The following is a 24,173-nucleotide window of genomic DNA, read 5'->3' on the forward strand; positions in this document are numbered from 1 at the left end:
TAAAGGGGAGCGAGCCCCGCTCCGCCTTTCGCCCAGCACCATGGTGGGGCAGAGCCCCCTGGACCCCAGCGAGAGCAGGACCGCCGTCCTCCTGGAGCCCTTCGTCCATCAGGTGGGCGGCCACATGAGCATGATGAAGTACGACGAGCACACGGTCTGCAAGCCCTTGGTCTCGCAGGAGCTGAGCTTCTATGAGTCGCTGCCCTTGGCCATGAGGCAGTTCACGCCCCAGTACAAAGGTAAGGGGAGATGCTGGGGATGAGCTAAGGGCTGGCAGCGTTGTCACCAGGATTAGTCCTGAGACTGGGAGAAGGGGCAGCGCGGTCGGGCTGGGTCTGAGCTGTGGAGCCCCGTCACTCGTGCAGGTTTTGTTGAGCAAGGATGCCTCCCGGGTGAGTGTGCACAGGAGCAGGCCTGTGAGGCTGGGAGGGTTTCCTGGGTCGCTGTGGCTGGCAGGAGTCTCTGATGGCTAATAACGGTTGAGTGCTGGCTGATGGCACCAGGAGATCCTCCCGTCCGGCCATCAACTTGCTGCCATGGTTGGCCTTGGTAACACAGGGGACTCCCGTTCGGTCAAATAGGGCTGAAATCGGTCTGTTCTTGAGGGGGACAGGCATGAGAAGGTGGAGGCTGAGTGTGAACACGAGGGTGCCTTTGCACCACGTGCGTGGCCCCATTGCTCCAGGACTTGGTTTTGGAGGAGGTGAAGGTTTGTGTCAGAGGCAGAGAAGCCGGTGAGGGCAAGCAAAGGCTCAGGGCTGGCACTAGCATGAGCTGGGGGAGAGATGGTCCTTGGGGCCAGCATGAAACACCGAGCCTGAAAAACCAGCCCAGGGACGTATCCGGCATCACTTTTGCTGGGTACTCCACCTTAGCCAAGCCCTGCTCCCCCCCGCGCTCCTGTAAGCACTGGTCCCTGCAAAACCAGAGGCACAGACTTCTGAAAAATGAAATCCAGGCAGCCGTCCTGCCCCAAGCGAGACCTTCCCAAGACAGGGCAGAGCCTCCCGCCCGCCCCTCCGCGCCGTGCCCGCCACTGCCCCGTCCCCCTTCGCCATCCCTGCCCCTGACTCTCCGTGCCCTGAACCACTTTCCCAGCTGAATTGCTCAGCTCAGCTATTGAAAATCAGCTCTTGGTGTCTGTGGGGGTCCTAGCATTTTTTAAAGCCATCCTCCCTCCCTCCCTTTCTTATTCCCTCACTATTTCTGCTTTTACTGCCAGACTTGAGCTGCTCATAAAGCTCCTGACCCTGGATTTTTGCGAGAGGCGAGAAGCTCAGCTGTCACGTAAAAACTTAAAATATCTTTTGGTCCTTCAGCGTTACAGAAAAGAGCTCGAAGCGTCAACCGCGGTTGCGGTGCGCTTCCAATCCAATCTCTCCCTTTCCCAGAAAGTCAGGGGCCTTCGTAGATTTATGGGACGAGATTAAAAAGATGCTTAAAAAAGAAAACAAGTCTTCCTCTAAGCAATTTCTTTAGCAGGGGCCAGGGTTCGGTGCTGGAGAGCTGGGCCCTGCTCTGTCTCTCTAATAAAGATGTTAAGCAGTCCCAGCTTATCAGTTCAGGGGTGGCCTGGTTATTAATACCTTTTTGTCTGTTTTTTCTCTTCTATTGCAAGTCCCAGTGAGTTTTGTGATGAGGGGTAATTAAATAGCAATTCTTCTCCAATTTGGCGTTGGGCACAGACATTTTTTATTCTGCTTGTAACTGTCCCAGCCCTGAATGCCAGGCGAATTAAAGAGGTGGAACATTTTCCCACGAGGGTGACGGGAGGGGATAAGCATCAGGGGAAATAATGCTGAGGTCTTCATCATCCGCTCACACGTGTCCATGTTCCTCATCTCTATTCTTAGGCTGCGGCGGGGGACGGCTCGGGGACCATTATGTAATGATGACATTATGTGCAATATTGATCAAATGTCATCATTCAAATCTAGCACCGCGTCGGCTGCTTAAAAAATGTCTGCCGCTCACAGAGCCGTCTCAGGCAGGTGGTGGCCTCGGGGCCGGCTTTCCCCCCACCAACCCCTTGCAAACCTCTGCCTGCCCCGAGCTGAGCTTGCAAGGGGATGCTGGACTTGTTTTCGAGCCCAGTCTTGCTCAGATTCCTATTGCACGTGGCAGTAAATAAATGCACTTGTAAATTTAAAAATAAATCCCCGAGGGTAGAGCTACAGAGCAAAACACTCCTGAGGATCCCTGGGATGCCACTAGCATGGTGACAGCACCCGTAAATACCCGCTGGCTGCCTCGCCGGCTTGGGACAGGGGGGGGATTGCAGTTTTGGTGACACTAAAATGCCAGCACAGAGTACCTAAATACACCTTTGCTCCCAGATGGATCTTGTCTTATTGCAGCAAAAGAAAAGGTCGGTAGCCGTGTGTTATAGATCTGGTTTGCACGGGTAGGTGACTTGCAGGACACATGCAAAACCCGTACGGAAGCACACCAGGAAACAAAAGTATTTTTCAGGCTGAGACGTAGGTTTATGAAGGCAGAGTTTTCAGCTGGAAGGAGTGAGAGGATCACATTCCCTTGCAATTTAACGGCTCATTCTTGCCTTTGAAAATCTCCCCATTAATTTTCATATTAATGTAAGATACTTAAGAACTCTTAGTTTCATGCTATATATAACGTTTTTAGGGCCAGATTGTCAGCACTATGTAAATCAGCACAGCCCCATTGACTTGCAGATATGTAATTGGGACAGTTTTTAAGGTTACAGGCTGCTATAGCACTGTAACTGAGGCGTAGCGCTAGATTTGGAATCGAGGACTCCGTTCGCCTCATAGTGACTTTTTAAAAATAAAAAGGCTTTGATTTAGGCAAAAGATACACTGCCTTTTTTCCTGCCTACCTCCCCTGAAAATTCAAAGCAGGCATCCGAGCTGATAGGAATTTCACTTGCTCTCAGTTATTCGTAATATGGATTTTTTACAAACGGGTCTCAGCGAAGGATCAGCTGGGTAACGCTGGAGCCTGAGGAGGACAGAGCTCCCTGTGCTCACCACGACCATGAGCAAAGGACTAAGCTAGCTAAAAATATTACTTACCCCCTAATTAAGGTTTCCAGCCCCCTTAGCAAAGCAGCCTGTGTGCATTCCTCCCCCATTTCAGTACAAAATTAGCTGATTTAACCGAGCCTGCCATGGCACGCTGTTTGGATTAATGCTGATTTTACAGCAGAAGGGAACAGAAGCGGTTGTGGTGCCTGAGCGTACGGAGAGGCTGTACGGAGGGCGGGAGGGGAGCGCATCCGAATACAGCTGGAGCTGCAGGGTTACGGGGTGCAGCACCTGGGGCGGGATGGGCACCCCGACTCTAACGGAGGTGGCCGGTGGCTGCAGACGCACCGGGCTCCTGCAATTCAGGCAGAGAAAACCTCCCTCAGTCAGCAAAACTCAGCCGGCAGGACTCGGCGCACGCACGGAGAGGGCGAAGCCTTCTGTCTGTGTTTACTTACTATAATCTCACTTGAAATGAAGAGAAGGGAGTTTGCATATTTACTTGCTTTGGCAAATTTGCTTGGGAGAACAGAGCTCACTTGTTTGTTAAGCTGCCGAAATGCATCTCCCTGCAGCGCCCAGGTGAGGGTACCCTGGGGAGAGCTGGATAAACCCCAGCTCCACGTCTTGCTAACTGGGGGGTGTCCTTCAGTGACGAGTTTTGCTGGTCCAACAGCCTTGACCGTCCTCTTTTGGGTCTGCCTTCCTGCAGCTAGACTTGAAAGCAGCGGGGTACGGCTCACGCGGCTGGCATCCCCTCGGAGACCCAAAGGGCGATGCTCTAAAAATGCCTCTGCTGCCTTGAGAGGCTCAGACAGCCCTGACAGAGGGCGGCAGGAGCAGGACTGCGGTTATCAGCCTTTCCCAGAAAGGTCAGAGCCGTCTGGTACGCGAGCCATGGCCGTCCCTGCCCTGTCATTTGAGACGCGGAGGCAGCCGTCCCCATGCCAGGGATGGGCTGAGACTGGGCTAAATATGTGATGGGCTGAATGGCATTTGAGCCCTGTGAGTCCCATTAGAGTCAGGGGAAATTGCAATGCTAAAATACACGATGTTTTAAGCACTTACAGTGGAAAGCAATAATCCCCGTCCACAGCCATGTTCCTCCTTGTGCATGAACACCCGACACGTGAGGGTCCGCTCCCCCCGTCGCCTGTTTGGGTGCTGGTCCTTGGCGCTTGAGGAAGGACGGGACCGTGACAATGTGCAGGCATCACGTACGCAGGCAGCGCTGCCAGCCCTTGCACCTGCCTCTGCCTTGCTCCTGGGGCTCTCCAGCTAAAGGAGGCAGTTGGCGTGCTGGTTGTCTTTGGAAAATTCCTGGTCCCCAACCCTGCCTTTGCTTCCTGCCAATGAAAAGCATTCCCAACCTTGCCGTTGTCGTAAAAAGTGAGACCTAAATCCCTTGTCATAAATGAGCCAGGAGCTCCGGGTCCAAGGCGGGGTCTGTGCTGGGTCACTTGCGGCATAGCAGAGCCCGGAGGGACAGAGGACAAAGGAACATGGTGTTCAGGGGAGGCGGGTTTCGAGCCAAGCCTTGAGGGGAAGGATCATTAGCAAAGCCTGTGGCTGTTTTCCAGGGTGCCAGGCTAATGGTGTTTATTGGGCCTCAAATCAGAGGGGGATCAGTGCGAGAGGCCACCAAAGTACAAGGAGGCAGCCGCCCTGCTAAGCGCCAGCCCTCTGGGGAAGGCAGGACCACCTCGGGCTGGTGCAGACGGTGACCAAGCCTGTACAGTAACCCACGGCTTGATCTCATTCCGGTTTGGTTTTCCCCCTTTTTGTCCAGGCATCGTTTCCGTGCACCTCAAAAAGGACAGCCTGGGCAACCTGACCCTGATCGCCAGCCCCAGCCTGCAGACGGAGAGCTGCGGCCGGCTGGACAACGCCATCGGCGACTCCTCGGTGACGATATGGCACAAATGCAAGTGGGCTGCCAGCACCGGCACTGGCAGCGAGCACGCACTTGTCAAGTGGAGTCACACGCAGCTCACCAAGACCTTCAAAGACAGGTAAGGGTCTGCTGCTCCCTGCAAACGTCCTCCTGGTCCTCGCCTGCCACTTCGGGTAGGGTCTAACTGGGGTGGTTTTGGTGGCACAACTCCTGCTTTAAGGCAAAGTGAGCAAAAGCAACGCCCAGCCAAGGCGAAGAAAAGCAAAGCCCAGCTTGGTGGCTTCATGGTTGATCTCTTCCCCGGCTTGTGGATGGAGCGGGGCAGATTTGGCTATCGCTGAGATGCTGTTCCTCCAATATGTGCCTCAAACTCTGCTTGAAACCTGCTTCCTCGGAGCGCAGCATGTTCCGAAAGGAGGAGAGGCCCCATGAGAACAGCCCCCAGCACACAGCACGTAACCAGCCCGAAGCAGCAGCCTCGAGGCGGTTCGGTCCTGTCCTCGTCCCAGGGGAGAGCTGTCTCTGAAAGGCATCGCAGTGCTTGCAAGCACACCGCGACCTTAGGGCTTGCAGAGGCTTTTGGCAAGACATCCTTCATCTCAAACTGGTTCAGAAAAGACCCAGGTCAGCTATGACTGAAGGGTGCAATATTGCTATCGTGAAACCACTGCCCTCGGTGTGATGTTTTTTGGATGAGCGAGACCAAGGAATGACCCTCCAAGGGGAACAAATCCCCTCGTCGCTCCATCCCTCCCTCCCTCCCTCCCCTCCTCGCAGCCAGCCCCTCTGAACTGAGAATCGCTCCTGTTGTTGGACAATTTGCCTGTGTTGTGCCCGTTAGGTGGATAAATAGAGATTCCTGGTCACTGGCACTATGAATGGCGCTTTTCATAGGAGCCAAGCACACTTTGAAATGATAATGAAAGAAAATATTGGCACCCAGCAATAGCTGGCTTTCTGAAAATTACTTTTACAGAGTAACAAAGGATCTCCGCAGGTTGGACGGGATGAATATGTTTCCTTTGAGAGTCCCTGAAAATTTACCTTATCAAGTTTGAGGCTCTACAAAAGAGGAGGGGAGGGAATATTCTCTTCCGGAGCTTCTAAACCGAAGATGTTCTTTTGTGTGTTTTGTCTAGCTGCCCGGGGAAGGTGCTATTGAGGACAGACCTCCAGTACCGCACGGATTCGCTCTTGGAAGATGCAAACCGTAACCAGCCAGAAAGAAACAGCTACAACCCCTGGGGACTGCACTGTCACAGGCAGCACCTGAACCGCATGTCCTCCAAGCATAATGAGAACAAACTTCATCGTATCCTTTCTCCTCTCTCCCCTCGGGCATAGTCTTGGCTACAAATAACAGCTCGTGATCCATGTATGTTTTATTGCAGGGGGTATACCTCCCTGCTCTGCCCAGATTATACAGAATATAGTTGCTCTGTTATCTTCTCCCACTGTTCAGTTGGACTAGATGATCATTGTAGGTCCCTTCCAACTGAAATATTCTATTCTATTCTAAAAAAAAAAAATAAGAAAAAGGAAAAAACACTTCCCATAAAGGGTACTCAGCATAAGTGAAGGGTCCCCTTGGCATACATTTAAAAACACAACTATATAGGAATTAGCAGCTGCCTCGCCTTTTATTTTCCTATTACACTTCATTACCCACCAGTCATGTGAGTAATACAGTTTAACAACTTCTCCCACACCCACTGGAGTGAGTACAGCACCGAGGCAAGGTGTCGGATCGACAGCCCAGGGCTATCGTGTCACTGGAGAATGGAGCTGGTGGTGCTTTAATTGGTAGGACTGTACTACAGTAAATTAACTGCAACTGGCAGCAAGGGGCCTATAGCAATGACATGTTGGTAAAATTGGCTCAGAAAGTCTCATTACAGTTGTGAGCTATTACAGAAAGCGCCAGCAGTTGCTCTGATTTAAGACCTCTTTCAATTAGAATTTAAAAGTATTGGGTTTCCCTTAACTCATGTTCAGAGTTTCTATTGCTTGAAAATGTGGTATCAAAATACAGCTATCCCTGCATCCTGGACTTAAAGATGGGAACCCGGCAGCATGGCGACGATGCCTCGGAGGAGAAGAAAGCCCGGCACATCAAGAAGTGTGAACAAAGCACCTCTGCGTCTCTGGGCGTTCGCATCTGTGGGATGCAGGTAAGACGCGGCCTCGCTCCTTTTGGTGTTTGCCCGACACACGGCTTGAAACCAAGCTGCAGATCTAAAGGGACGCTTTCCTTTGCTGGTGTAAATTGAAGCGGTTTCATTCCTGTACCCCTCCAAATACTGGCCGCTCGGCTGTGTGTCCTGTGCTCAAACAGGAGAGGATGCTAGGGAAGAGTACAGAATACGGCACATATAGGGTAACCCTTGCCCATGTCCCCTCTTTGCCTTCTGGAGATTTGGCTGCTTTCACAAGCGGTGGCTGCAAAAGCACCACCCCACACCACTGCCACCAGTATGAGCAGCTGGAACCAGTTTACCCCAGCTGAGAATCTACCTGTACATGAACACAGATTCTCCTCTCACGCTCAGTTCTTGGCTGCTGCACAAAAAAGAAAAACAAAAAAGCATCCCTTGCCCCGCTCATGCCTTCGCAGAGCTGTCTCATCCTGTCGCCGCAAGAGCGAGGGGTTTATTTTGTGCTAAATATTATGGTTCCTCTTGCTCAAAATCGCTGCCCTTCTTCCCAGAAACCGAAACCACGCATTTGCTTCACTCACACTTCTCAAGCAGGTTTCAAAATGTTGTTCTGCTGTGCCTGAAGGATAATTACGACAACGATGATTATAAAGCGCGTATATAGCAGCGTAAACACTGGTGTCAAAACCTGTGTCCTGTTCTGGTCTCTGACGTCCTTCTGTTGAGCAGATTATCCCTTAAATGACAACTGGCGTGTGAGCTAATTCTAAATTCACGCCCTCATTTCTTACTCAGTGTTACCAGAGCCTCACATACAAATTTCTGTCTACATCTTGTCTCTCTGTGTTTAAGAAAGCAAGATTATTGCTACCCGTGCGTTACGTATTGCAAGAAGGTACAAAGCTGGGGTATTCCTGTACCGCTGCAAACTCCTGCCATAGCCAGAGGGAAAATGCTGTAAATCACTAGTGACGCGGCTATGACTTACAGCTCTTTGGGTTTCACAAAGGGGTAATTTATAGCAGTACAACAAGAATCCGCGCTAGCGGTTTAAATTGAATAGTTTAAATCACCAGAAAAGACAGGAGGTGGGATCCAGCGAGAAGCCTGCAGCACATTGCCGGCGTTGCTAGCTATTGCTAGGCTGCAGAGGATTTGTGTCCCGTTTCAGCTTGGGTCTGAACTTTTACATTAGGGTGAAATCTAGAGCTCTGGAAGAACTGAACAACTGAATCTGGACCGTTGCTCTCTTTCCTCCAGGTTTACCAAGCGGACACTGGCCATTTTCTCTGCAAAGATAAGTATTACGGCAGGAAACTCTCACCGGAGGGATTCAGGCAAACCTTGCGCCAGTTCCTCTGCAACGGTAACCACCTCCGAACGGATCTCCTGGAGCCCATCGTCCTGCGACTAAAAGCTCTGCTGTCTGTCATTAGGAAGCAAAGCTCTTACAGGTTCTACTCCAGCTCACTTCTCATCATTTATGACGGCCAGGAGCACAAGGAGAACACGGCACCCTTGGAGAATCACCTTCGCTTCCAAAAAACAAACTGCACCGCCTCACATGGCACTAATCACTCCAGAGTCGACGTCCGCATGATAGACTTTGCCCACACCACTTTTAAAGGCTCCAAATGCAATCACACCACGTACGACGGGCCAGACCACGGCTATATTTTTGGCCTGGAGAATCTCATCAAAATCCTCCAGAATATCTCGGAAGGAAAATGACGAGTTCTGTGCAATAGCCTGGATTGCTAGTGACCGATAGCCCTGAAAGGTACCGCGTTGGGTCAGTTGTACGGGACCCTCACAGCTGCTGGATGCCACGTGCGCCGTTTGGAACGAGAGCACGGACAGCTTGCTAGGAAAGTGCAAAAAACGCTACGTGCCATTACTGAACTCAAGCGTAAAAAGTAAAGAGCCGAAAGAACCTGTTCTGTCTGCAATCAATCAGAAGATTTATTCTCCTTTCTTGTTTTACTGCTGTCCTCGATTTATTTGTGAGCCAAAAGAAAGCATTACTTGAAAGAGTCTTAATGATAAAATAGGACCTGCTCACCTCCACACTCACGAAGCCAAGCGGGCTGAGGAGACATTGCGCATGTGAGTGAGACCGTTAAAACGAGCTGGCAGGCCCGAGCAGATTGCGGCACTGCTTTCAACTCGCGCTCAGTGCTACGGGCTGAACGCCAAGACACAGGCGGGAGGGGAAATCGCACGCCCTGACATTCACGGTCCACGTGCCCAGCGCCGCGAGACGGGCGGGCGCTCCCCGTGCAGCGCGGGCCTCGAAACACAGGCGCGCGAGACGCTGCGGGGGTTCTGCGCCGCTTCAGGCGTCAAAGCCGGGGGACCTCAGACCAAGACCTGGCCCTTGCGAAGGTTTCACGTCCCTGCGGGATTAGGACAGGCCACGTTTCAGAGACTTTCTAAGCAAGGGGCTCCGCAGGGGCTGGAAGTATGGGAATGCAATGATTCTGTCAGTTATCCGTCACGGAAAACATTCACATCACGGTATTTTTGCTTAAAAAAAAGAAAAAAAAAGAAAAAAAAGTGTGACATTGAGTCAGGGACTAGATATTAAAGGTCACCTAGAAATTCTTTGATACAAATATTGTGTGTGTGTTTGGAAGAGACAATAACAGAAGACTCAAAATAATGTTTACAGCTTTTGTGGACAGATTTTATTATTACAGAACAAACAATTCCTTCCTGCATGGTGTGGGAAACCTGAAAGAGAAATCCTTACACAAGGAATAGAGCTACAGAACCCCATTACTGGGGACTGGGGATATAAATAAAATTGTCTAAGTAACTCTCACCTGTTGCCCATCTCTTTTTCACTTCCACAGCACCCTTAAGTTACGTTATCTTTTGTTTAGGGCTGTATGCTTTGAAGAGAGCCGTTATTTCCACAGGTTTAAACACTAGATCTCAAGGGAGACCCCTTCACTTGCATTTTACTGCATACATCTGGTGAATTGCTACAATTTATAGCTGGAAAATTTAAGTCATCTGGCTCAGCTGCATATTTAACTTGGCCTGAAGTCCATCTGGGAAGACCTCATTATTTAGTGGATATTGCTCACGGTGTTGCCTATTTCTTGCCCGCAAACTCAGATGACTATAAAAAAAAAAGCCACAAACACCGCTTCAGTAGCGAAAGGGCTGAGTCACCCATTGTCCTGGCTCGCACGCGTGCACCCGCGGCCCCGGGATCCGTGCTCGTTGTGGCTGGTAACGGCTCCGCGGACGGGGTTACGCGGAGCCACCTCAGCGCCGCTGCTGGGCCTCTTGCTGGACGCGCACACGGGGACGCCGGGCCTGGACGGGGGAAGGAGAAGGGTCCAAGCGCGAGGCAGGCAGCTGAGCACGCGCCAGACCCTCGCCAGCAGAGCGCAGCCCCCTCGGCTGCACGCCTCGCCTGCCACCGCTCCTGGAAAGGCCACGGCAAGCCGTGGCTCGCACGGTGATGGAAGGCATCCCGCTGCGATGGAAGGCATCCCGCTGCCTCCCTTGTCGCCCCTTACACACGAGCACGTACTTATCGAGTATTTAACCCTTTGCCTGCCAAGAGGAGCTCTGAGCCAGTGTACAACCCTAGGTACTCCACGTAGCGAAGGGGGAAGGCAGGCCCGACGTTCCCGGTTTCACAGCGGCCAGACGCCGAGCGCTAAGGCAGCCGTTACGGGCCGCGCTGACGGCTGCCCGGCCCGGGCACCTGCAGCACCGCAGGAGCGCGGCCCCTTTGCACAAAGCGGCCTGGGCAGCAGCCGAGCGGGCAAAGCCCGGCCGCTCACCAGCCGCCGTGCGGAGACAGGGCGCCGGCCGCCAGCCCCGCCGTGCGCGGCGCGCTGACGGGCAGCAGCGCCGCTGCCTAGGCCTCGGCCTTTCCGCGGCCTGCGGGCGCAGCAGCGGCCTGCGGGGCTCCCCGGCCGCCCTCCCAGCCCGCACCGAAACCCGGGGCGGGCGGCGGGGGCGGCCCCGGGACCCCGCGGGGCCGCGCTGGGGGCAGCGCTGGGGGCCGCGCCCGCCGCCGCCCGCCGCCGCGCAGGCGCGGCCCCGCCGCCGCCCTCCCGCCTGCCGTAGGTCACGTGACCCGCCCATGGCTCGCGCCGCCGGCAGCGATGGCGGCCACCAGGTACCGGCGGTTCCTGAAGCTCTGCGAGGAGTGGCCGGTGGAGGAGACGAAGCGGCAGCGGGACCTGGGCGTCTTCCTGCGGCAGCGGGTGGCGCAGGCCTTCCGTGAGGGGGAGAACACGCAGGTGAGGGCGGGGGGCTGGCCCGGCGGCGGCGGGGGGGCGAGGCGGGGCCCGGGCCGCGGAGGCGCCTCTTTCCTCCCGGCCTGCGGCGGCGGAGGGGCCGGGGGCGGTTTAACGGTCTGCCTGAGGCGGCTGCGGCGGCTTTTGGGCACAAACCTCGGGAGTTTGGTGCTGACATCGGGGTTTCTTCCCGTGGCGCCTCGGAGCTCGCTGGGTTGCAGCTGAGGAGAAGGTTGTGGGGCACCGGCGGCGACCCGAGCCTCCCTCGGGTCTCCTCAGAGCCTCCCTGGGGCCCGGGGCAGGCCGGGGTGTGAGCACTGCTCGCCTCTGAAACACAGGCCTGGGGCAGCCCCAGTCGGCCCCGTCGCTTGTGCCTCGCCTAGGCCACGCTGTGGTTTATACCCGGCTCTTGCACCGCTTACACTGTGTGCTCTGGAGAACCCGTTCCCGTGGTTATGGAAGCGGGATACAAAACACTCTGAATTTGTCAGCACTGTGCTGGAATCTAGTTAATTAGTGTGTCTTGCTTGCCATGATGAGTAGCCAGGGATCAGGTTAGGAAAGCTAAAGCCCTGATAGAATTAAATCTGGCCAGGGACGTCAAGAGCAAGAAGAAAAGCTTCTATAGGTATGTTGGTGCTGAAGAGTAGGGAAAATGCAGGCCCTCTCCGGGAGGAAATGGGAGACCTGGTTACCTGGGCTATGGAGAAGGCTGAGGTACTCAAGGACTTTTTTGCCTCAGTCTTCACCAGCAAGTGCTCGAGCCACGCTGCTCAAGTCGCAGAAGGCAAAGGCAGGGACTGGGAGAATGAAGAGCCACCTGCCGTAGGAGAAGATTGGGTTCAAGACCATCTAAGGAACCTGAAGGTGCACAAGTCCATGGGCTGCATCCGCAGGTGCTGAGGGAGCTGGTGGATGAAGTTGCTAAGCCACTCTCCATCATATTTGAGAAGTTGTGGCAGTCTGGTGTAGTTCCCACTGGCTGGAAAAGGGAAAACATAACCCCCATTTCTAAACAGAGAAAAAAGGAAGACGTGGGGAACTACAGGCCAGTCAGTCTCGCCTCTGTGCCAGACAAGATCATGGAGCAGATCCTCCTGGAAGCTATGCTAAGGCACATGGAAAATAAGGAGGTGACTGGTGACAGCCAATGCGGCTTCACTAAGGGCAAATCGCACCTGACAAATTTGGTGGCCTTCTACGACGGGGTTACAGCGTTGGTGGATAAGGGAAGAGCAACTGACATCATCTACCCGGACTTGTGCAAAGCATTTGACACTGTCCTGCACGACTTCCTTGTCTCTAAATTGGAGAGACAGGGATTCGACGGCTGGACCACTCGGTGGATAAGGAATTGGCTGGATGGTCGCACTCAAGAGTTACGGTCAATGGCTCGATGTCCAAGTGGAGACCAGCGACGAGTGGCGTTCCTCAGGGGTCGGTATGGGGACCGGCGCTGTTTATCGTCTTTGTTGGTGACGTGGACAGTGGGATTGAGTGCACCCTCAGCAAGTTCACCGATGACACCAAGCTGTGTGATGCGGTCGACGCTCTGGAGGGAAGGGAGGCCATCCAGAGGGACCTTGACAGGCTGGAGAGGTGGGCCCGTGCGAACCTCATGAAGGTCAACAAGGCCAAGTGCAAGGTCCTGCACATGGGTCGCGGCAATCCCGAGCACAAACACGGGCTGGGCGGACCTGGGAAGGACCTGAGAAGGACCTGGGGGTGTTGGTTGATGAGAAGCTCAGCATGACCCAGCAATGTGCACTTGCAGCCCAGAAAGCCAACCGTGTCCTGGGCTACATCAAAAGCAGCGTGGCCAGCAGGGCGAGGGAGGTGATTCTCCCCCTCTGCTCTGCTCTGGTGAGACCCCACCAGCACTGCATCCAGCTCTGGGGCCCCCAGCGTAAGAAGGACACGGACCTGTTGGAGCCAGTCCAGAGGAGGGCCACAAGGATGATCAGAGGGCTGGAGCCCCTCTCCTATGAGGACAGGCTGGGAGAGTTGGGGTGGTTCAGCCTGGAGAAGAGAGGGCTCCGGGGAGACCTTAGAGCAGCCTTCCAGTGCCTGAAGGGGGCCCACAGGAAAGCTGGAGAGGGACTTTTTACAAGGGAGTATAGTGATAGGGCTGCAGACCACTATAGGCTTGGAGGTGGTGCTGTGGAATGTAAATGTGGCCTTTCTTAGCATAAAAACATTGTTCCCGATATGTGTTTTCTACTTCAAGGGGCCATTATAGGCACCTCATTCTATATTGGTCACCAGAACAGTCTGCAGCAGACATTTCGGGAAGTGCTTATTGCTTTTTCATATGCTCAGGACAGCTGAATATGCTGCACCAATGGGCTACAAGATCCCAAAGCTGCCACTCAGCGTGGAAAATCTAAATTGATGCCTGTAGCACTAGTGTCAATTTGTATGTATAAAGGCTTAATACAGCACAGGGAAGCGTACTGGCAGACAGCAGGAGGAGCGCGTGAGAAAAGAACCAGAACCGTAAAGGATTCTTTATCAGTCTAATGTCTGTTTTATTCACACGGAGTAAGATTTGCTGATTTTACGGGGGCGAGGGGGATACTGTTTCTGCTACCCATTTAATAGCTATTTCTGCTATCATTACTAAAACATTAGCAGGGTCATTTGAAATGTGACGGCAAGGTACGTTAAGCTGAAGATCACCTGCAGTGTGATGGTGCTTACTCTTGACAGTCTGTCTGTCCCTATATCCTTTCTCCTGCAGCAGCCATCACCTACCGAATAAGGAGAGCCTTTCCTTAGTTTTCCTGGTTTGTGCAGAGGAGGCATTACCCGCCTTGTGCTGAACCTGTGCCAGCGGCCCAAGGACAGATGAGCCGTGTTATTTCATCCTGACATGTTTCTGTTGATGCTATTCTTATTCATGTATCCGTTTTAATCATTTATGTTTGATGTCATCGAGCAGCAATGCAGCGTTCCAATCGAGTTGGCCCCCATTGTAAAACAGAAAAACAAGTTGACGTGCCATCCACTGCTGAGTGGGTGGCTCTGGGAGGCAGATGCACCTGTCCGAGGCACCTAGCAGAGGTTTAGGTATTAGCAGAATCTTTCCAACTTACTCGACCAAAATAGAAATCCATTTACCCTTCACAAGCTGTTCGGTGTCTTTCATGCTGCTTTTCCCTAATCAATTATAAACTATTTTTAGCCTGCACCGGGATTTTCTAACTTCCATCCTAGTACGTTATCCTATTTGATTCTTTAGAATAAAACAGGCGGCAAAACTGGCCTTTGAGCAAGAAGTCTTGCAGATTTCGCAGCAGTGGCCACTAAATGTGAGAAGAAAACTCTCCAGCAGTATTCTCATTAACTGTGTATTCACAGTAGATCTGTCAGATCTTTTCGAGCAGAGTTTAAGGTCAGTTCTGGAAATCATGTGCCTCGTTATTCTTGTAGGCCACGCTGGTGAGAAGTGGAAGGGAAAGAAAATGATCTGCGTTCTGGAGCAGCATCATAGGGGTCACCAGCATCCCACGTTCCACTGAGAAGTCACCTAAGCTGCTCCTTGACTGTCCGTCTCGCAAGCCTTGAAACGAGGTGGATTTTGCTATGGAGGTTTAAAATCAGACTTGTGTGATACTGTTATCCCTTTGCAGATTGCTGACCCTGAGACCTGTGACCGAATGTACGAGAGCTTAGTCAGAATCCACACCAACTACTACAAAAACAAGGTGAGCTATGGCATTAGCCATCGTGCCTCTCTTAGGGGGTGAGTCACCACCTGCTGCAGTTGGCTGCCTCATCCCAGCAGGGTTTCTGGGAATATGTGGCAGACAAGTGAGCGGGCAGGTGGATGCAGCACTGCCTGGTGCCTTTGGTCACTCCGGGAAAGCTGCAGCCGTCTTGGCCTCCGTGCCATGTGTGAACAATGCAGACGATGGTTCTTGGTATGCATGAACAGAAGTCTTAGAGCTTGACTGAAAATGAGCTCAGACTCTACTGTATGGTGACATTATGTTCTAATGCACATAAAGTAACATCTTTTCTCTCTCTTCTCTCACCTACTTGCTCGCTTGTGAAGTATCCACGCCTGAAAGACACAAGCTTCACTGGACTGACAGTAGAAGACTGCAAGATGATACTAGCAACAGGTACTAATACTGTGTTGGTTTGCAAATAAGTCAGTGCAGGAGATAAGGTACCTTCTAGTCTTTGTGGTGGTCACTGCATCACTTCTACTAAACACCTGTGACTGAAGGTCAGAACGGGACTGCTGTGCAAGTATATTAGGATGTTTAATGAGGAGTAAGTTCAGGAGTAATTGAGGAGATCTTCAGTAACCTCTCGGGGCAAAAAGTCGATTGTATTTAGCACTGGGCAGGAACAGCAAAGGGTTTGCAAGGGCTCTTTGAGATCGGATAGCAGGAGCTGTGAAAGAAATACACGTTTGCGACATCATTCCAAAAATTCTCAGCTTGTGTTTCACTGTGTTCAAATTCCCTTCAGTATCTCTCCTTTTGTATTAGACTTTGAGAGAAAACAGGGTACCACGATGCAGAAATACTCTCAGTCAGATCATTTATTAAGTGCAGCGTGGGAAGCTAGTGCAGTTTTGTTCTGCTCCAGTTCCTAACTTTGATTGCAGTGCGTGGAAACTGAATATTAGTTGTTAGTGATAAGGGACTCCCCGCACAATTGATTGGAAGGAAAACAAACTTGCCCCAGGCCCTGAAATAGAAATTCATTAAGATGAAAAGTCAAAAAAGGAAAATATATGTAAGGCAAAGCTTTTATAAGAGGGCTTTCATTCCTTTGTTTTTCTGATTTTCTTCCTCTTTCCCCATCTCTCTCTCCCCCTTCTCCTTTTGCAGACATTCTGAAACAGATGGAAGACATGAAAAAAGGGACATGGAAAAAACTGCGAGAAAAGTTTTCTGCCAAGAAACCTGAAGAGGACTCGAAGTGATAGGCTAACTCCCAGATTCTCCACTGTATATATTTCTAAAGCACTGTATGTTGCCATGATGAATAAAACCATTTATTCCTCTTAGCAACAGGATTTTTGTTCAGGCCTACACCTTACACCCTTCACTTTTAGTGTCCCCTCTTTTTTTCCTGAAAAATCTAGGACATCATAGCTTAACACATCTGAGCTGAAACGGTATTGGAGCAGTGTAGTGTAGAAGAACGAACTTTGTGGTGGTTGTTAGACCAAATCCTTTGTGTTACAAGAAATGGAGCAGCCGGGCGATGCACAGAGCACGTTCGCTTGTGAAGATAACAATAGTGATGATGTCGCTGTGCTTGTGTTTCTGTGTGGTAGCACTGGTAACAGTGAAATTGAGGGAGGGATAACTTCAGTAATCACATTTATTTTTCTTTTGGGAAGACATAAGAGAGGGCTGAGGGTGAGTTTTCCGTGGTGACAGTGAAGCAATGTACGAGTTGAATTGAGATTTCAGTGAAATGCTGCAGTGGTTTGCTGCTGCTCCAGCTGTGTGCAGATTTCCCTCGGCGTCAAGAAGAGGTTGTGTATGGGTTACTGCGTGTCTGAGGGGTAAAGAAAGATAGGTTTTAATGACATGTTGGTATATAGGGCCATGAACAAATTTCAAGTGTGATTGGCCATTGCTGTGGCCTATTTTTATTCCTTTTTAAAGCTTTAATGCTTGCATTAGTGTCTGCTCTTGGGAGACAGAGGCACAGGACTGGAGCTGGGGTGGCTACAGCACTGCTTGGCTTGGGAAGGGTGCGTGTCTGGAACACGGCTATGCCAGGACTCTGCTTGGCTCCCGGCAGCGCCAACAGCTGCTCCTTTTTATGTGTTTGAACAGTTTTCCTGGCAAGTAGTGAAAGAATTTGAAACTTTGCAGCAGGCTCTAATCCAAAGCTTCAGCAACCAAGGCTGGTGTTCGAGGTAGTTCCTCATGGTAGCATTCGTCTTCATCTTCTGACTGAAGCATTGTACTACATTTTAAAGTTTAACATCTGGAGCGGAGAGCGTTAGGTTGTGGAGCACCTTGGGTAATAGAGCCCTGGTTTGGCTGCAGGTCTCTGCATCGTTCTGTATTTCTATTTGTAACAGCCACATTACATACCAGAGTGCACAGGAAGTTTAAGTTTTTATTATAACATGATCTTGTATTTAATTTAGTTAAGGCAATTTACACTTTAGTTCTTAAGTAACAATAATAAAAAAAAAAAAAAAAGTAAAACATTACACCAGAGATGAAACTAAAACACAGGACACCCCTTCACAGTGAACTCCTGTAAACCTGCAGTCTCCTACTACTACCGCCCAGATACTCTTGGTCCACAGAAGGCAAGAGACTAGTTCGCACTAGTACAAGCTTGGCTACTCCTCCTCTGGTGAGTTAAATTAACAAATCCATCTCCTTGAGTTTAGCTCCTCTTTACTGCACCACACTGATGAACAGAATTCTGTAAATGGAGAGGGATCAGCACGGAGCAGGTACAGCAAATACGATGGCTGGTTTGCAAAGATCCACAGATACTAGTGCCACTCTTGGAATAAGTTAAATATTGCAGCCCTACAGCTAGTTACACTACACCCGAGGTGGAGGCCATCAGAATGTAGCGCATGGAGATAAAGATACAACCCTCCACATTTGCAAAATAAAAGAGTTATTGCAATGAGGAATACAAGTATTGTATAATTTATCTTCCTACAAGGGCATTAGAGTAACGTGTGGGTCCAGGTATCGTGAGGAATCCTGGCCAGTCCCTGGTTCCTGAATTGCTTACAAGTGCTCTAAGGAAAATGTTGCCTGCGAAGCCCTTCTGCACGGTCCGTCGCTCTCCGACAGGGATGTCCATGCATGGAACCCAGGCATAAGCAGCCTCGTTAGCTGATACATGTGTGTAGTCCCTCGGTAGGTGAAGCCAATGCTTCTGCTCCGTCTCAGTGGTTCATGGTATTCTGGACATCCACAAACCCCATCCTCTGTCTGCGCTTCCGTTGCTCTGTCATCTAGAGGTCAAGCAAGGACACGAGTGAGGCAGGGACCCGGGCCTCCTTTCTGTTCACTAATGTGCTCCTCCGGCCGGCGACTGGCCAGGCTGCTTTAAGCATCTGCCAGAAAACCCCCTAAGCTGGACTCCAGCTGATGGGGAAGTAAAGTATCAAAAAAGCACTTGTCCCCAGTGTCCCTGACCCCCCCAAAAGAGCTGCGGGAGCCCTTTGCTTTGTATCTGAAGTTGTACTGGCTTGGGCCGGTTCTGCCTCCCGTTCCTTGCCCCAGGCTCTATTTTGGCAAGGACAGCTAGTTTCTCCAGTCAGGTGTTCCTTGAGTGTTCCTGTTTTAAAAAGTGTTCAGTACCTGTTCCTTCAGCTCATTCAGCTGGGAGGTTAGATGGGACACCAGCTTCATCGTGGTATTGAGTTTGTCTTGAAGATTTCGGATCTCATTCTGTTCCCCTTCCCCTTCGTTGCTGACCAGCGACATGGCGCGCATGCGGGGGAACCAGTCAAGGTTCTTATTCTGGAATGGAGAAAGGGAGGTGGAGAGGGGGTGAGGAGGGACGAGACCTGGTGGGATTTAACGGGAAGCCTGCCCGTGCTTAGGGAGTAAAGAAATTCTCAAAGGCCGGGGTTGTCTTGGTCTTTGCAAGTTTTCCACGAATAGTCCATTTCCAGCTCTTTTTTCTTACAGCCTTCTGGGCTCAAGTTCAGAAGTTTTTCTTTTCTAAATTTCCTTTCCCTCCCTTCTCGCCTTGAAATCACCTTGAAGTCACACACTCTACTGCTCGGTTCTGCCCTCGGTTCAATCCTTAAATACACAGTACAAAACATCAAATAGACAATGTGGTGTTGGCTGAGCTTGCAAAGTGGAAATAACCAGCTAAGAACAACATTATTAAATGTCCTCCAAAAGCTCCTTCTCAAAACCGCTTTTCTTTGGCAAGCCCGTTGTTCTCAAACATTTCCCCGGGGTGGGCAGGCTGCAATAGCAAAGCGCTGCCCTGAGAGGACCCGTACCTTTATCATCTGTGCCACGTAACTCTCCGGCCCGGTGTAGTCCGTCTTGTTCTTCACTCGCACCAGCACTATGAAGTACAAGTAGTTCCACATGTTGTGCTCGTATGTAATGTGCTCCTCGAAGGACACCGTCTTGTTGTCAAACTTGTCCCTTTCGAGTCCTGGGAAAGGCGGTCGAGAACGGAGGAGGTGGAGGGAGGAGAAGGCACGAAGTGAGCACGCAAACGAACGGGAAAGGAAGTACAGATAATTGCATCCTCTCCCAGGTGTGACTTTCAAGAAGTGCTTTTAATAATTAGTTGGCATTTAGCACACAACAAGCATCCAAAACAGGGACAATAACCCAGTTGTGGATTCAGGAGGCTTCTATTTAAAGTACTACTAGTTATGCTTCCTGCCTGTCTGTCTAAAAGCACCCAGTGGATCTTTTAAGAGAAAAACAGCTAAACTTACTAGGTTTTTCCCTTTTTTTGGATGCCTTCCTACGACTGAAAGTATTCCAGAACATTTTCTGTATTTTATTTCCTTAGTAATGTGGTGGGTTTTTTCCACTGGCTAAGCGATGGTCTCAGGAGTGATAGATGCACAGCAACAAGAACTCCACAACGTGGAGTTTCAGTTTAACACCTCATTAACAGAAGGCGAGGAACAATACAGACAATTTCCCCTCTCAGTTTGTGTCCTTGTTTAAGCCTCTCGCGCTGCAGTGACCCATCGGTGAACAGATTACATTTTGCTGTGCACCAAATGAAAACCAGAAGCCAGCTGAAACCCCTCAGCCTGAGGGGAGAGGAGCTTTGGGGCAATTCCCGTGCACCGGGGTCCCAGCGCTCACCGCATATGAAACAGGTGGTCTTCAGTATCTCTTCCTTCTTTTGCTTCTCGCTCCTCAGATCAGCAAAAGTGTCAATAATGACCCCAAAGATGAGGTTAAGGACGATGATAATGACAATGAAGAAGAAGAGGAGGTCGTAGACAACTCGGGCAGGAAACAAGGACTCCTGTCATGGACGAAAGGGATAAACGTGTCTCTCGTGCTCCTCTCCTCGAGCCACGCCAGCCGTGCTGCCTCGCCACACGGGCCACGGGCTGAGGGTACCAGGCAAGGGGGAGTAACGGGGACGTGGCAGGGGAAGGGAGGCGGAAAGCACTGGAGGACAGTGTCGGGGAGAGAGCTGGAAGCGTCACAGCTTCCAGGGAGGGAGGGCAGCCGCAGAGCGGTACGTGCCGCAGGACTTGGCAGGAAAAAGGGGGCCTGCTGCTGCCCAAACTCACATCCTTCGATGGCTTCCGCAGAATGTCACCCACGCCCCCGCCGTTCCTCAGGCCGTGGTTCAGGACAGTGACGATGCACATGAGCAGCGTGTCGCAGGCGCGTTCCCACTGGTCCGCGTCTCTTTCTAGAGCACCGGAGGGGGAAAGAAAAGCAAAAAGCCAGAGCATAGACAGGGCAGAGGCACCAGACCATTGCAAAAAACCCAGAGCTGCGGGGATGACTCTTGCTGCAGTGATGCAGTGGCAAATCTGGGAGCAGACGCTCGTTGTGGATCTCCCAACCAGCAACTTCCCAGCAGCTTCCCCAGCTTGCTTCTTGCTGTGGAGGTGTTTGGCTGAGCGCTCCTGAAGCCCCCACTTTCTTTATGACTAAATTGAATCTACTTCAACATTTCTCATGCCAGGGTCAGCGCAAAATTTACAGGCGTCTTGCCTAATATGTGCCAGAAAGTGGGCTGTGTGTTTCCATCTTTGAAAAGCCAGGATTTTTCTGCGCTCACTGACAAACCAGGCAGCCGGCCTCCTCTGCCGCTAACAGAGCTGACCTTTCTAATGAGCTCACTTACCTTCCAAGGCAGTGGGCACAGCAGAGCAGCTAATTTCATCACCACTGCATGACTCCATGAAGGTCTTCATGTTCCTGTGCATCCCCAAGGGGTCATCTGCAAGTAAAAGAGACCACAGCCTTGTCAGAGCATCAGCTTGCCTTAGCAAAGCTCTTTGCTGCTGGCATGGGCACTTCTCAACTGCCTCTTCTTGTAGCTTTCAAGCTTTTTGAAAAAAAAGTTGCTTTGCATTCTCCTAGCCTTTTCTAGGCTTCGAATCTTTTGCTCAAGTTTCAGTAAGACCACTACAGTGCTAAAAGTTCATTTGTAGCTGTCCAGCCCTTCTCTGCAATCACTCCGAGCCCCAAAACCCTGCTCCGCGCAGCAGAAGGTCCCGAAGTCAGCACAGGCAGCTGTCTTCTCTGCCACCCCCCCAAACCAGTGCTACAAGGAGTTTGCACCAAGGGTATAAAGCCCATGATGCACACACGCACACACACACCCCCCGTGCGTGCTTTTGCAGCGGGGAGGGAGCAGGGCCTCATGCAATGGTCCAGCTGCAGAAGGGGACCCACGCTCTGCCTGCCCCCCCAGCCCAAGCACCGCAGCCCGCGAGGGCAAGGGCTGGACAACCTTTGGCTTTGCTGTCCGGCAGCCGGTCCACCTCCAGGATGAAGTCATCCTTCAGGAACAGGAAGCCCACGATGGAGAAGAGGTAGACGAGGATGAGGGCCAGGAGGGCGGTCAGCAGGATGGAGCGCCCGTTCCGCGTCACGCTTTTGATGACATTAAACAAGGTCTCCTCACGGTAGATCAAGTCAAACAGCTGAAAGGACCCAGGAGCAAAGAAATGCTGCGGGGTGCTTCTCTCGATAATGCCTGGCCTACCTACATCCCCTTTTATCCTGAGATCTGGGCTCACTCAGCAGACCTTGACTAACTTTCACATTTAAGTTTCCCAGCTTATTGTAGGGAAACAGAGAAGCATGAAGTGACTTCTGCGCAGCGGGAGAGCCAAGAATAGGACACAGGCACCCTGCCTCTGCCCTCACCGGCTCACGTTGTCTCCCAGCTGACCCAGATAAAGTACACAGTAGAGATTAGAAAAAGAGAGAGAGCAAAAGACCAGGAGAGAGACAGTAATAGACACTGTCGGAAGGCAGAAAGATCAGCCTACGCGAAGATTAGAGCCCAGTGAATTGTTCTCACTGCTGTTATCAATCAGCCCCTGGAAGGTGTCACAGGAACCTTCTAGCTTCTAACGGGGCAGACCGGCTACCTCTGTGCCCCAAGCATCTGCATGTACTGTACCAGGATGCTGTAGAAGAGTTCGTGCACAAAGAGTCCCAGGACGCTTGTCAGGATGTAGCCAACGTGGTAAAGAAATTCCACATCCATGATCATGGCCTTGTAGCCTCGGATGAAGGTCCCGCGATTGCCCACGAAGCTCACCACAAACACGATCTTGTTGGCCAGCTGGGGAGCAACCAGAAATGGGAGGGAGTGGAGTCTGCTGCACTTTACGGATGCAGAACAGCCTCCTGTGCCATGGGCTGCTACGCTGTTTTTTCCAGCACATGGAGAACTTACATTGAGAGTTCCCAGTATGTTCAGAGTGAGTCCAATCCCCAAGTAATAAATCGATCGCAAGATCAGTGCCACGAGGAGCGGTCTGACACCGTAGCGCTTAGTAAACAAGGCCATGATGGAGAAGCAGATCAGAATCCAGAAAAGCAGCGAGATCAGGGGGGAATCCAGCAGTCCTGGGAAGAGAAGACCCACAGCAATTAAATGACACGACATTAAATGCATGCTGCCAATCGGACGCTGTGCTGCTGTCCGGACTGTCCAGAAAAACTAATGTGCTGATTATCAGAGGGAAGGAAGAGAGAAATTATGCTTGACTGCAAAGACTAGTATTGACTAAGATGGTTCCTACTGATACATTTTTCTAACATCTTTCATCCGAGATCTCACAACCGCTGTAAATGATGGAGGCTTTGCCTGCCAGCAGGTACAGATTCTGTCATTGCTTCCTCCATTTTACAAACAGGGAAAGCGCAGCCCAGGGAGAAGAGACTTTTCCCTAAGAAGGAAGGAGCGGGAGGGCTGGCAACTGAAATCTTGACTCAATCCCTTCCTTTGACCAGCAGAAAGGACTTGGGGCTCTAGGAGTCAAAAGAAGACTGGGGGCGGGGGGAGTACAGGTAAGGGAACCAGTTTTCCTGTTTTTCTTCCACCTCGAGGAGCAGCAGATGCTGGGGCACTTACCCATGGAAGTGGCTTCAACATAGGGGTAGAAGAAAGCAATGATTATGTTGATGAAGACAGCCAGGTTGAAGGAAATGCTTCCCCAGAGCGTCATTCTGCGGGAGAACCAGTACATCAGCGGCATGCCTGGAGGGAGAGGAGGCAGACACACAAATCTCAGCCAGCCTCGTGCCAGCCGGGGAAGGCTTTGTCCTCCCAGACCTCCGAAGGGCTCGGCTCAGTACGGCTACCAGGCCCGGAGGGACCCTTGCCTCCCACTTCCTTCCAAACATTAATCAAAGCTCCCTCCTCATCTGCTGAAACAGGAGCGCAAGTTCAAAACTTTACTGCTCACATTTCTTGGCTTCTCGGCCCTTTGACCTGCTCTGGCACCTTGGAATCAGATCAGCTCCGTCCCCCTCCTCACCCTCCTCCCCATCTCCCACCTCCTACAGCCTCGCCACTCACGTCCTTCAAAACAGCAGCATCCTTGTGTTTTCAGCGCTGGTGCTCGGTCCCAGAGGGGACTGGCCAGCAATTTCCCATCCATACTGGAAACTTGTTTCCTGCCGAATTCCTAAGATAGTTTTGATTGGATCTGCAAGTGTTTTCAGAGCTGCTACACTACTCCTTAGCTGCATCGCAGTGTTTATAGTGTGAGCCTTTATCGAGCTCCTGTTCTTTTCAGCCAGGATTTCCATCCTGATGCAGCCCTGAAAGCACCTAAGCAGGTCTGCAGGGTGCAGAGAAACAGGTTTTACTTCCCGTATGTAGCTGCTAGATCGTGCTTAGGAGAAGGCAACTGAAA

The 24,173-nt window shown here is 51.5% G+C and overlaps 3 protein-coding genes across 4 annotated transcripts in view; 2 read left to right on the forward strand and 1 right to left on the reverse strand.

Annotated features, from left to right (window-relative positions):
• Nucleotides 1–7: 7 nt before the first annotated feature.
• IP6K3 (inositol hexakisphosphate kinase 3) lies at nt 8–9,954 on the forward strand. Its single transcript, XM_082330282.1, has 5 exons — nt 8–239; nt 4,795–5,017; nt 6,039–6,211; nt 6,895–7,070; nt 8,316–9,954. Exons 1-5 carry the CDS (start codon nt 41–43, stop codon nt 8,784–8,786), a joined length of 1,242 nt encoding a protein of 413 aa, XP_082186408.1. The 5' UTR covers nt 8–40; the 3' UTR covers nt 8,787–9,954.
• A 1,203-nt stretch (nt 9,955–11,157) lies between these two features.
• On the forward strand, nt 11,158–16,358 carry UQCC2 (ubiquinol-cytochrome c reductase complex assembly factor 2). The gene is made up of 4 exons (XM_082329988.1): nt 11,158–11,323; nt 14,953–15,027; nt 15,378–15,447; nt 16,168–16,358. The coding sequence occupies exons 1-4, from the start codon at nt 11,186–11,188 to the stop codon at nt 16,260–16,262; spliced, it is 378 nt and encodes a 125-aa protein (XP_082186114.1). The 5' UTR covers nt 11,158–11,185; the 3' UTR covers nt 16,263–16,358.
• Nucleotides 16,359–17,409: 1,051 nt separating this feature from the next.
• The window catches only part of ITPR3 (inositol 1,4,5-trisphosphate receptor type 3), a 42,836-nt gene continuing 36,072 nt past the window's right edge, over nt 17,410–24,173 (reverse strand). Inside the window, exons 49-58 of one of the 2 annotated variants that reach the window (XM_082329977.1) lie at nt 23,387–23,512; nt 22,706–22,878; nt 22,427–22,591; nt 21,749–21,941; nt 21,137–21,232; nt 20,571–20,695; nt 20,131–20,296; nt 19,296–19,456; nt 18,637–18,798; nt 17,410–18,287 (exon numbers count right to left, since the gene is read on the reverse strand). In XM_082329977.1, coding sequence (XP_082186103.1) covers nt 18,219–18,287; nt 18,637–18,798; nt 19,296–19,456; nt 20,131–20,296; nt 20,571–20,695; nt 21,137–21,232; nt 21,749–21,941; nt 22,427–22,591; nt 22,706–22,878; nt 23,387–23,512 — 1,436 coding nt within the window. In that variant the 3' untranslated portion in view covers nt 17,410–18,218. Of the gene's footprint in view, nt 18,288–18,636; nt 18,799–19,295; nt 19,457–20,130; nt 20,297–20,570; nt 20,696–21,136; nt 21,233–21,748; nt 21,942–22,426; nt 22,592–22,705; nt 22,879–23,386; nt 23,513–24,173 lie in introns of those variants that run through there. The other variant, XR_014230156.1, reaches the window with a different exon arrangement.

The sequence above is a fragment of the Platalea leucorodia genome (assembly GCF_965183815.1).
Source record: "Platalea leucorodia genome assembly, chromosome: 19".
In the NCBI taxonomy this organism is placed as follows: Eukaryota; Metazoa; Chordata; class Aves; order Pelecaniformes; family Threskiornithidae; genus Platalea; species Platalea leucorodia.

Excerpts from the sequence above, each read along its gene's own strand:
- IP6K3 (XM_082330282.1), top strand. The coding sequence starts at position 41 with ATGGTGGGGCAGAGCCCCCTGGACCCCAGCGAGAGCAGGACCGCCGTC. Across the intron at positions 6,212-6,894 it reads TAATGAGAACAAACTTCATC|AGTTTCTATTGCTTGAAAAT; the intron begins GTATCCTTTCTC and ends ACTCATGTTCAG. Across the intron at positions 7,071-8,315 it reads TTCGCATCTGTGGGATGCAG|GTTTACCAAGCGGACACTGG; the intron begins GTAAGACGCGGC and ends TCTTTCCTCCAG.
- UQCC2 (XM_082329988.1), top strand. The coding sequence starts at position 11,186 with ATGGCGGCCACCAGGTACCGGCGGTTCCTGAAGCTCTGCGAGGAGTGG. Across the intron at positions 11,324-14,952 it reads GTGAGGGGGAGAACACGCAG|ATTGCTGACCCTGAGACCTG; the intron begins GTGAGGGCGGGG and ends ATCCCTTTGCAG. Across the intron at positions 15,448-16,167 it reads CAAGATGATACTAGCAACAG|ACATTCTGAAACAGATGGAA; the intron begins GTACTAATACTG and ends CTCCTTTTGCAG.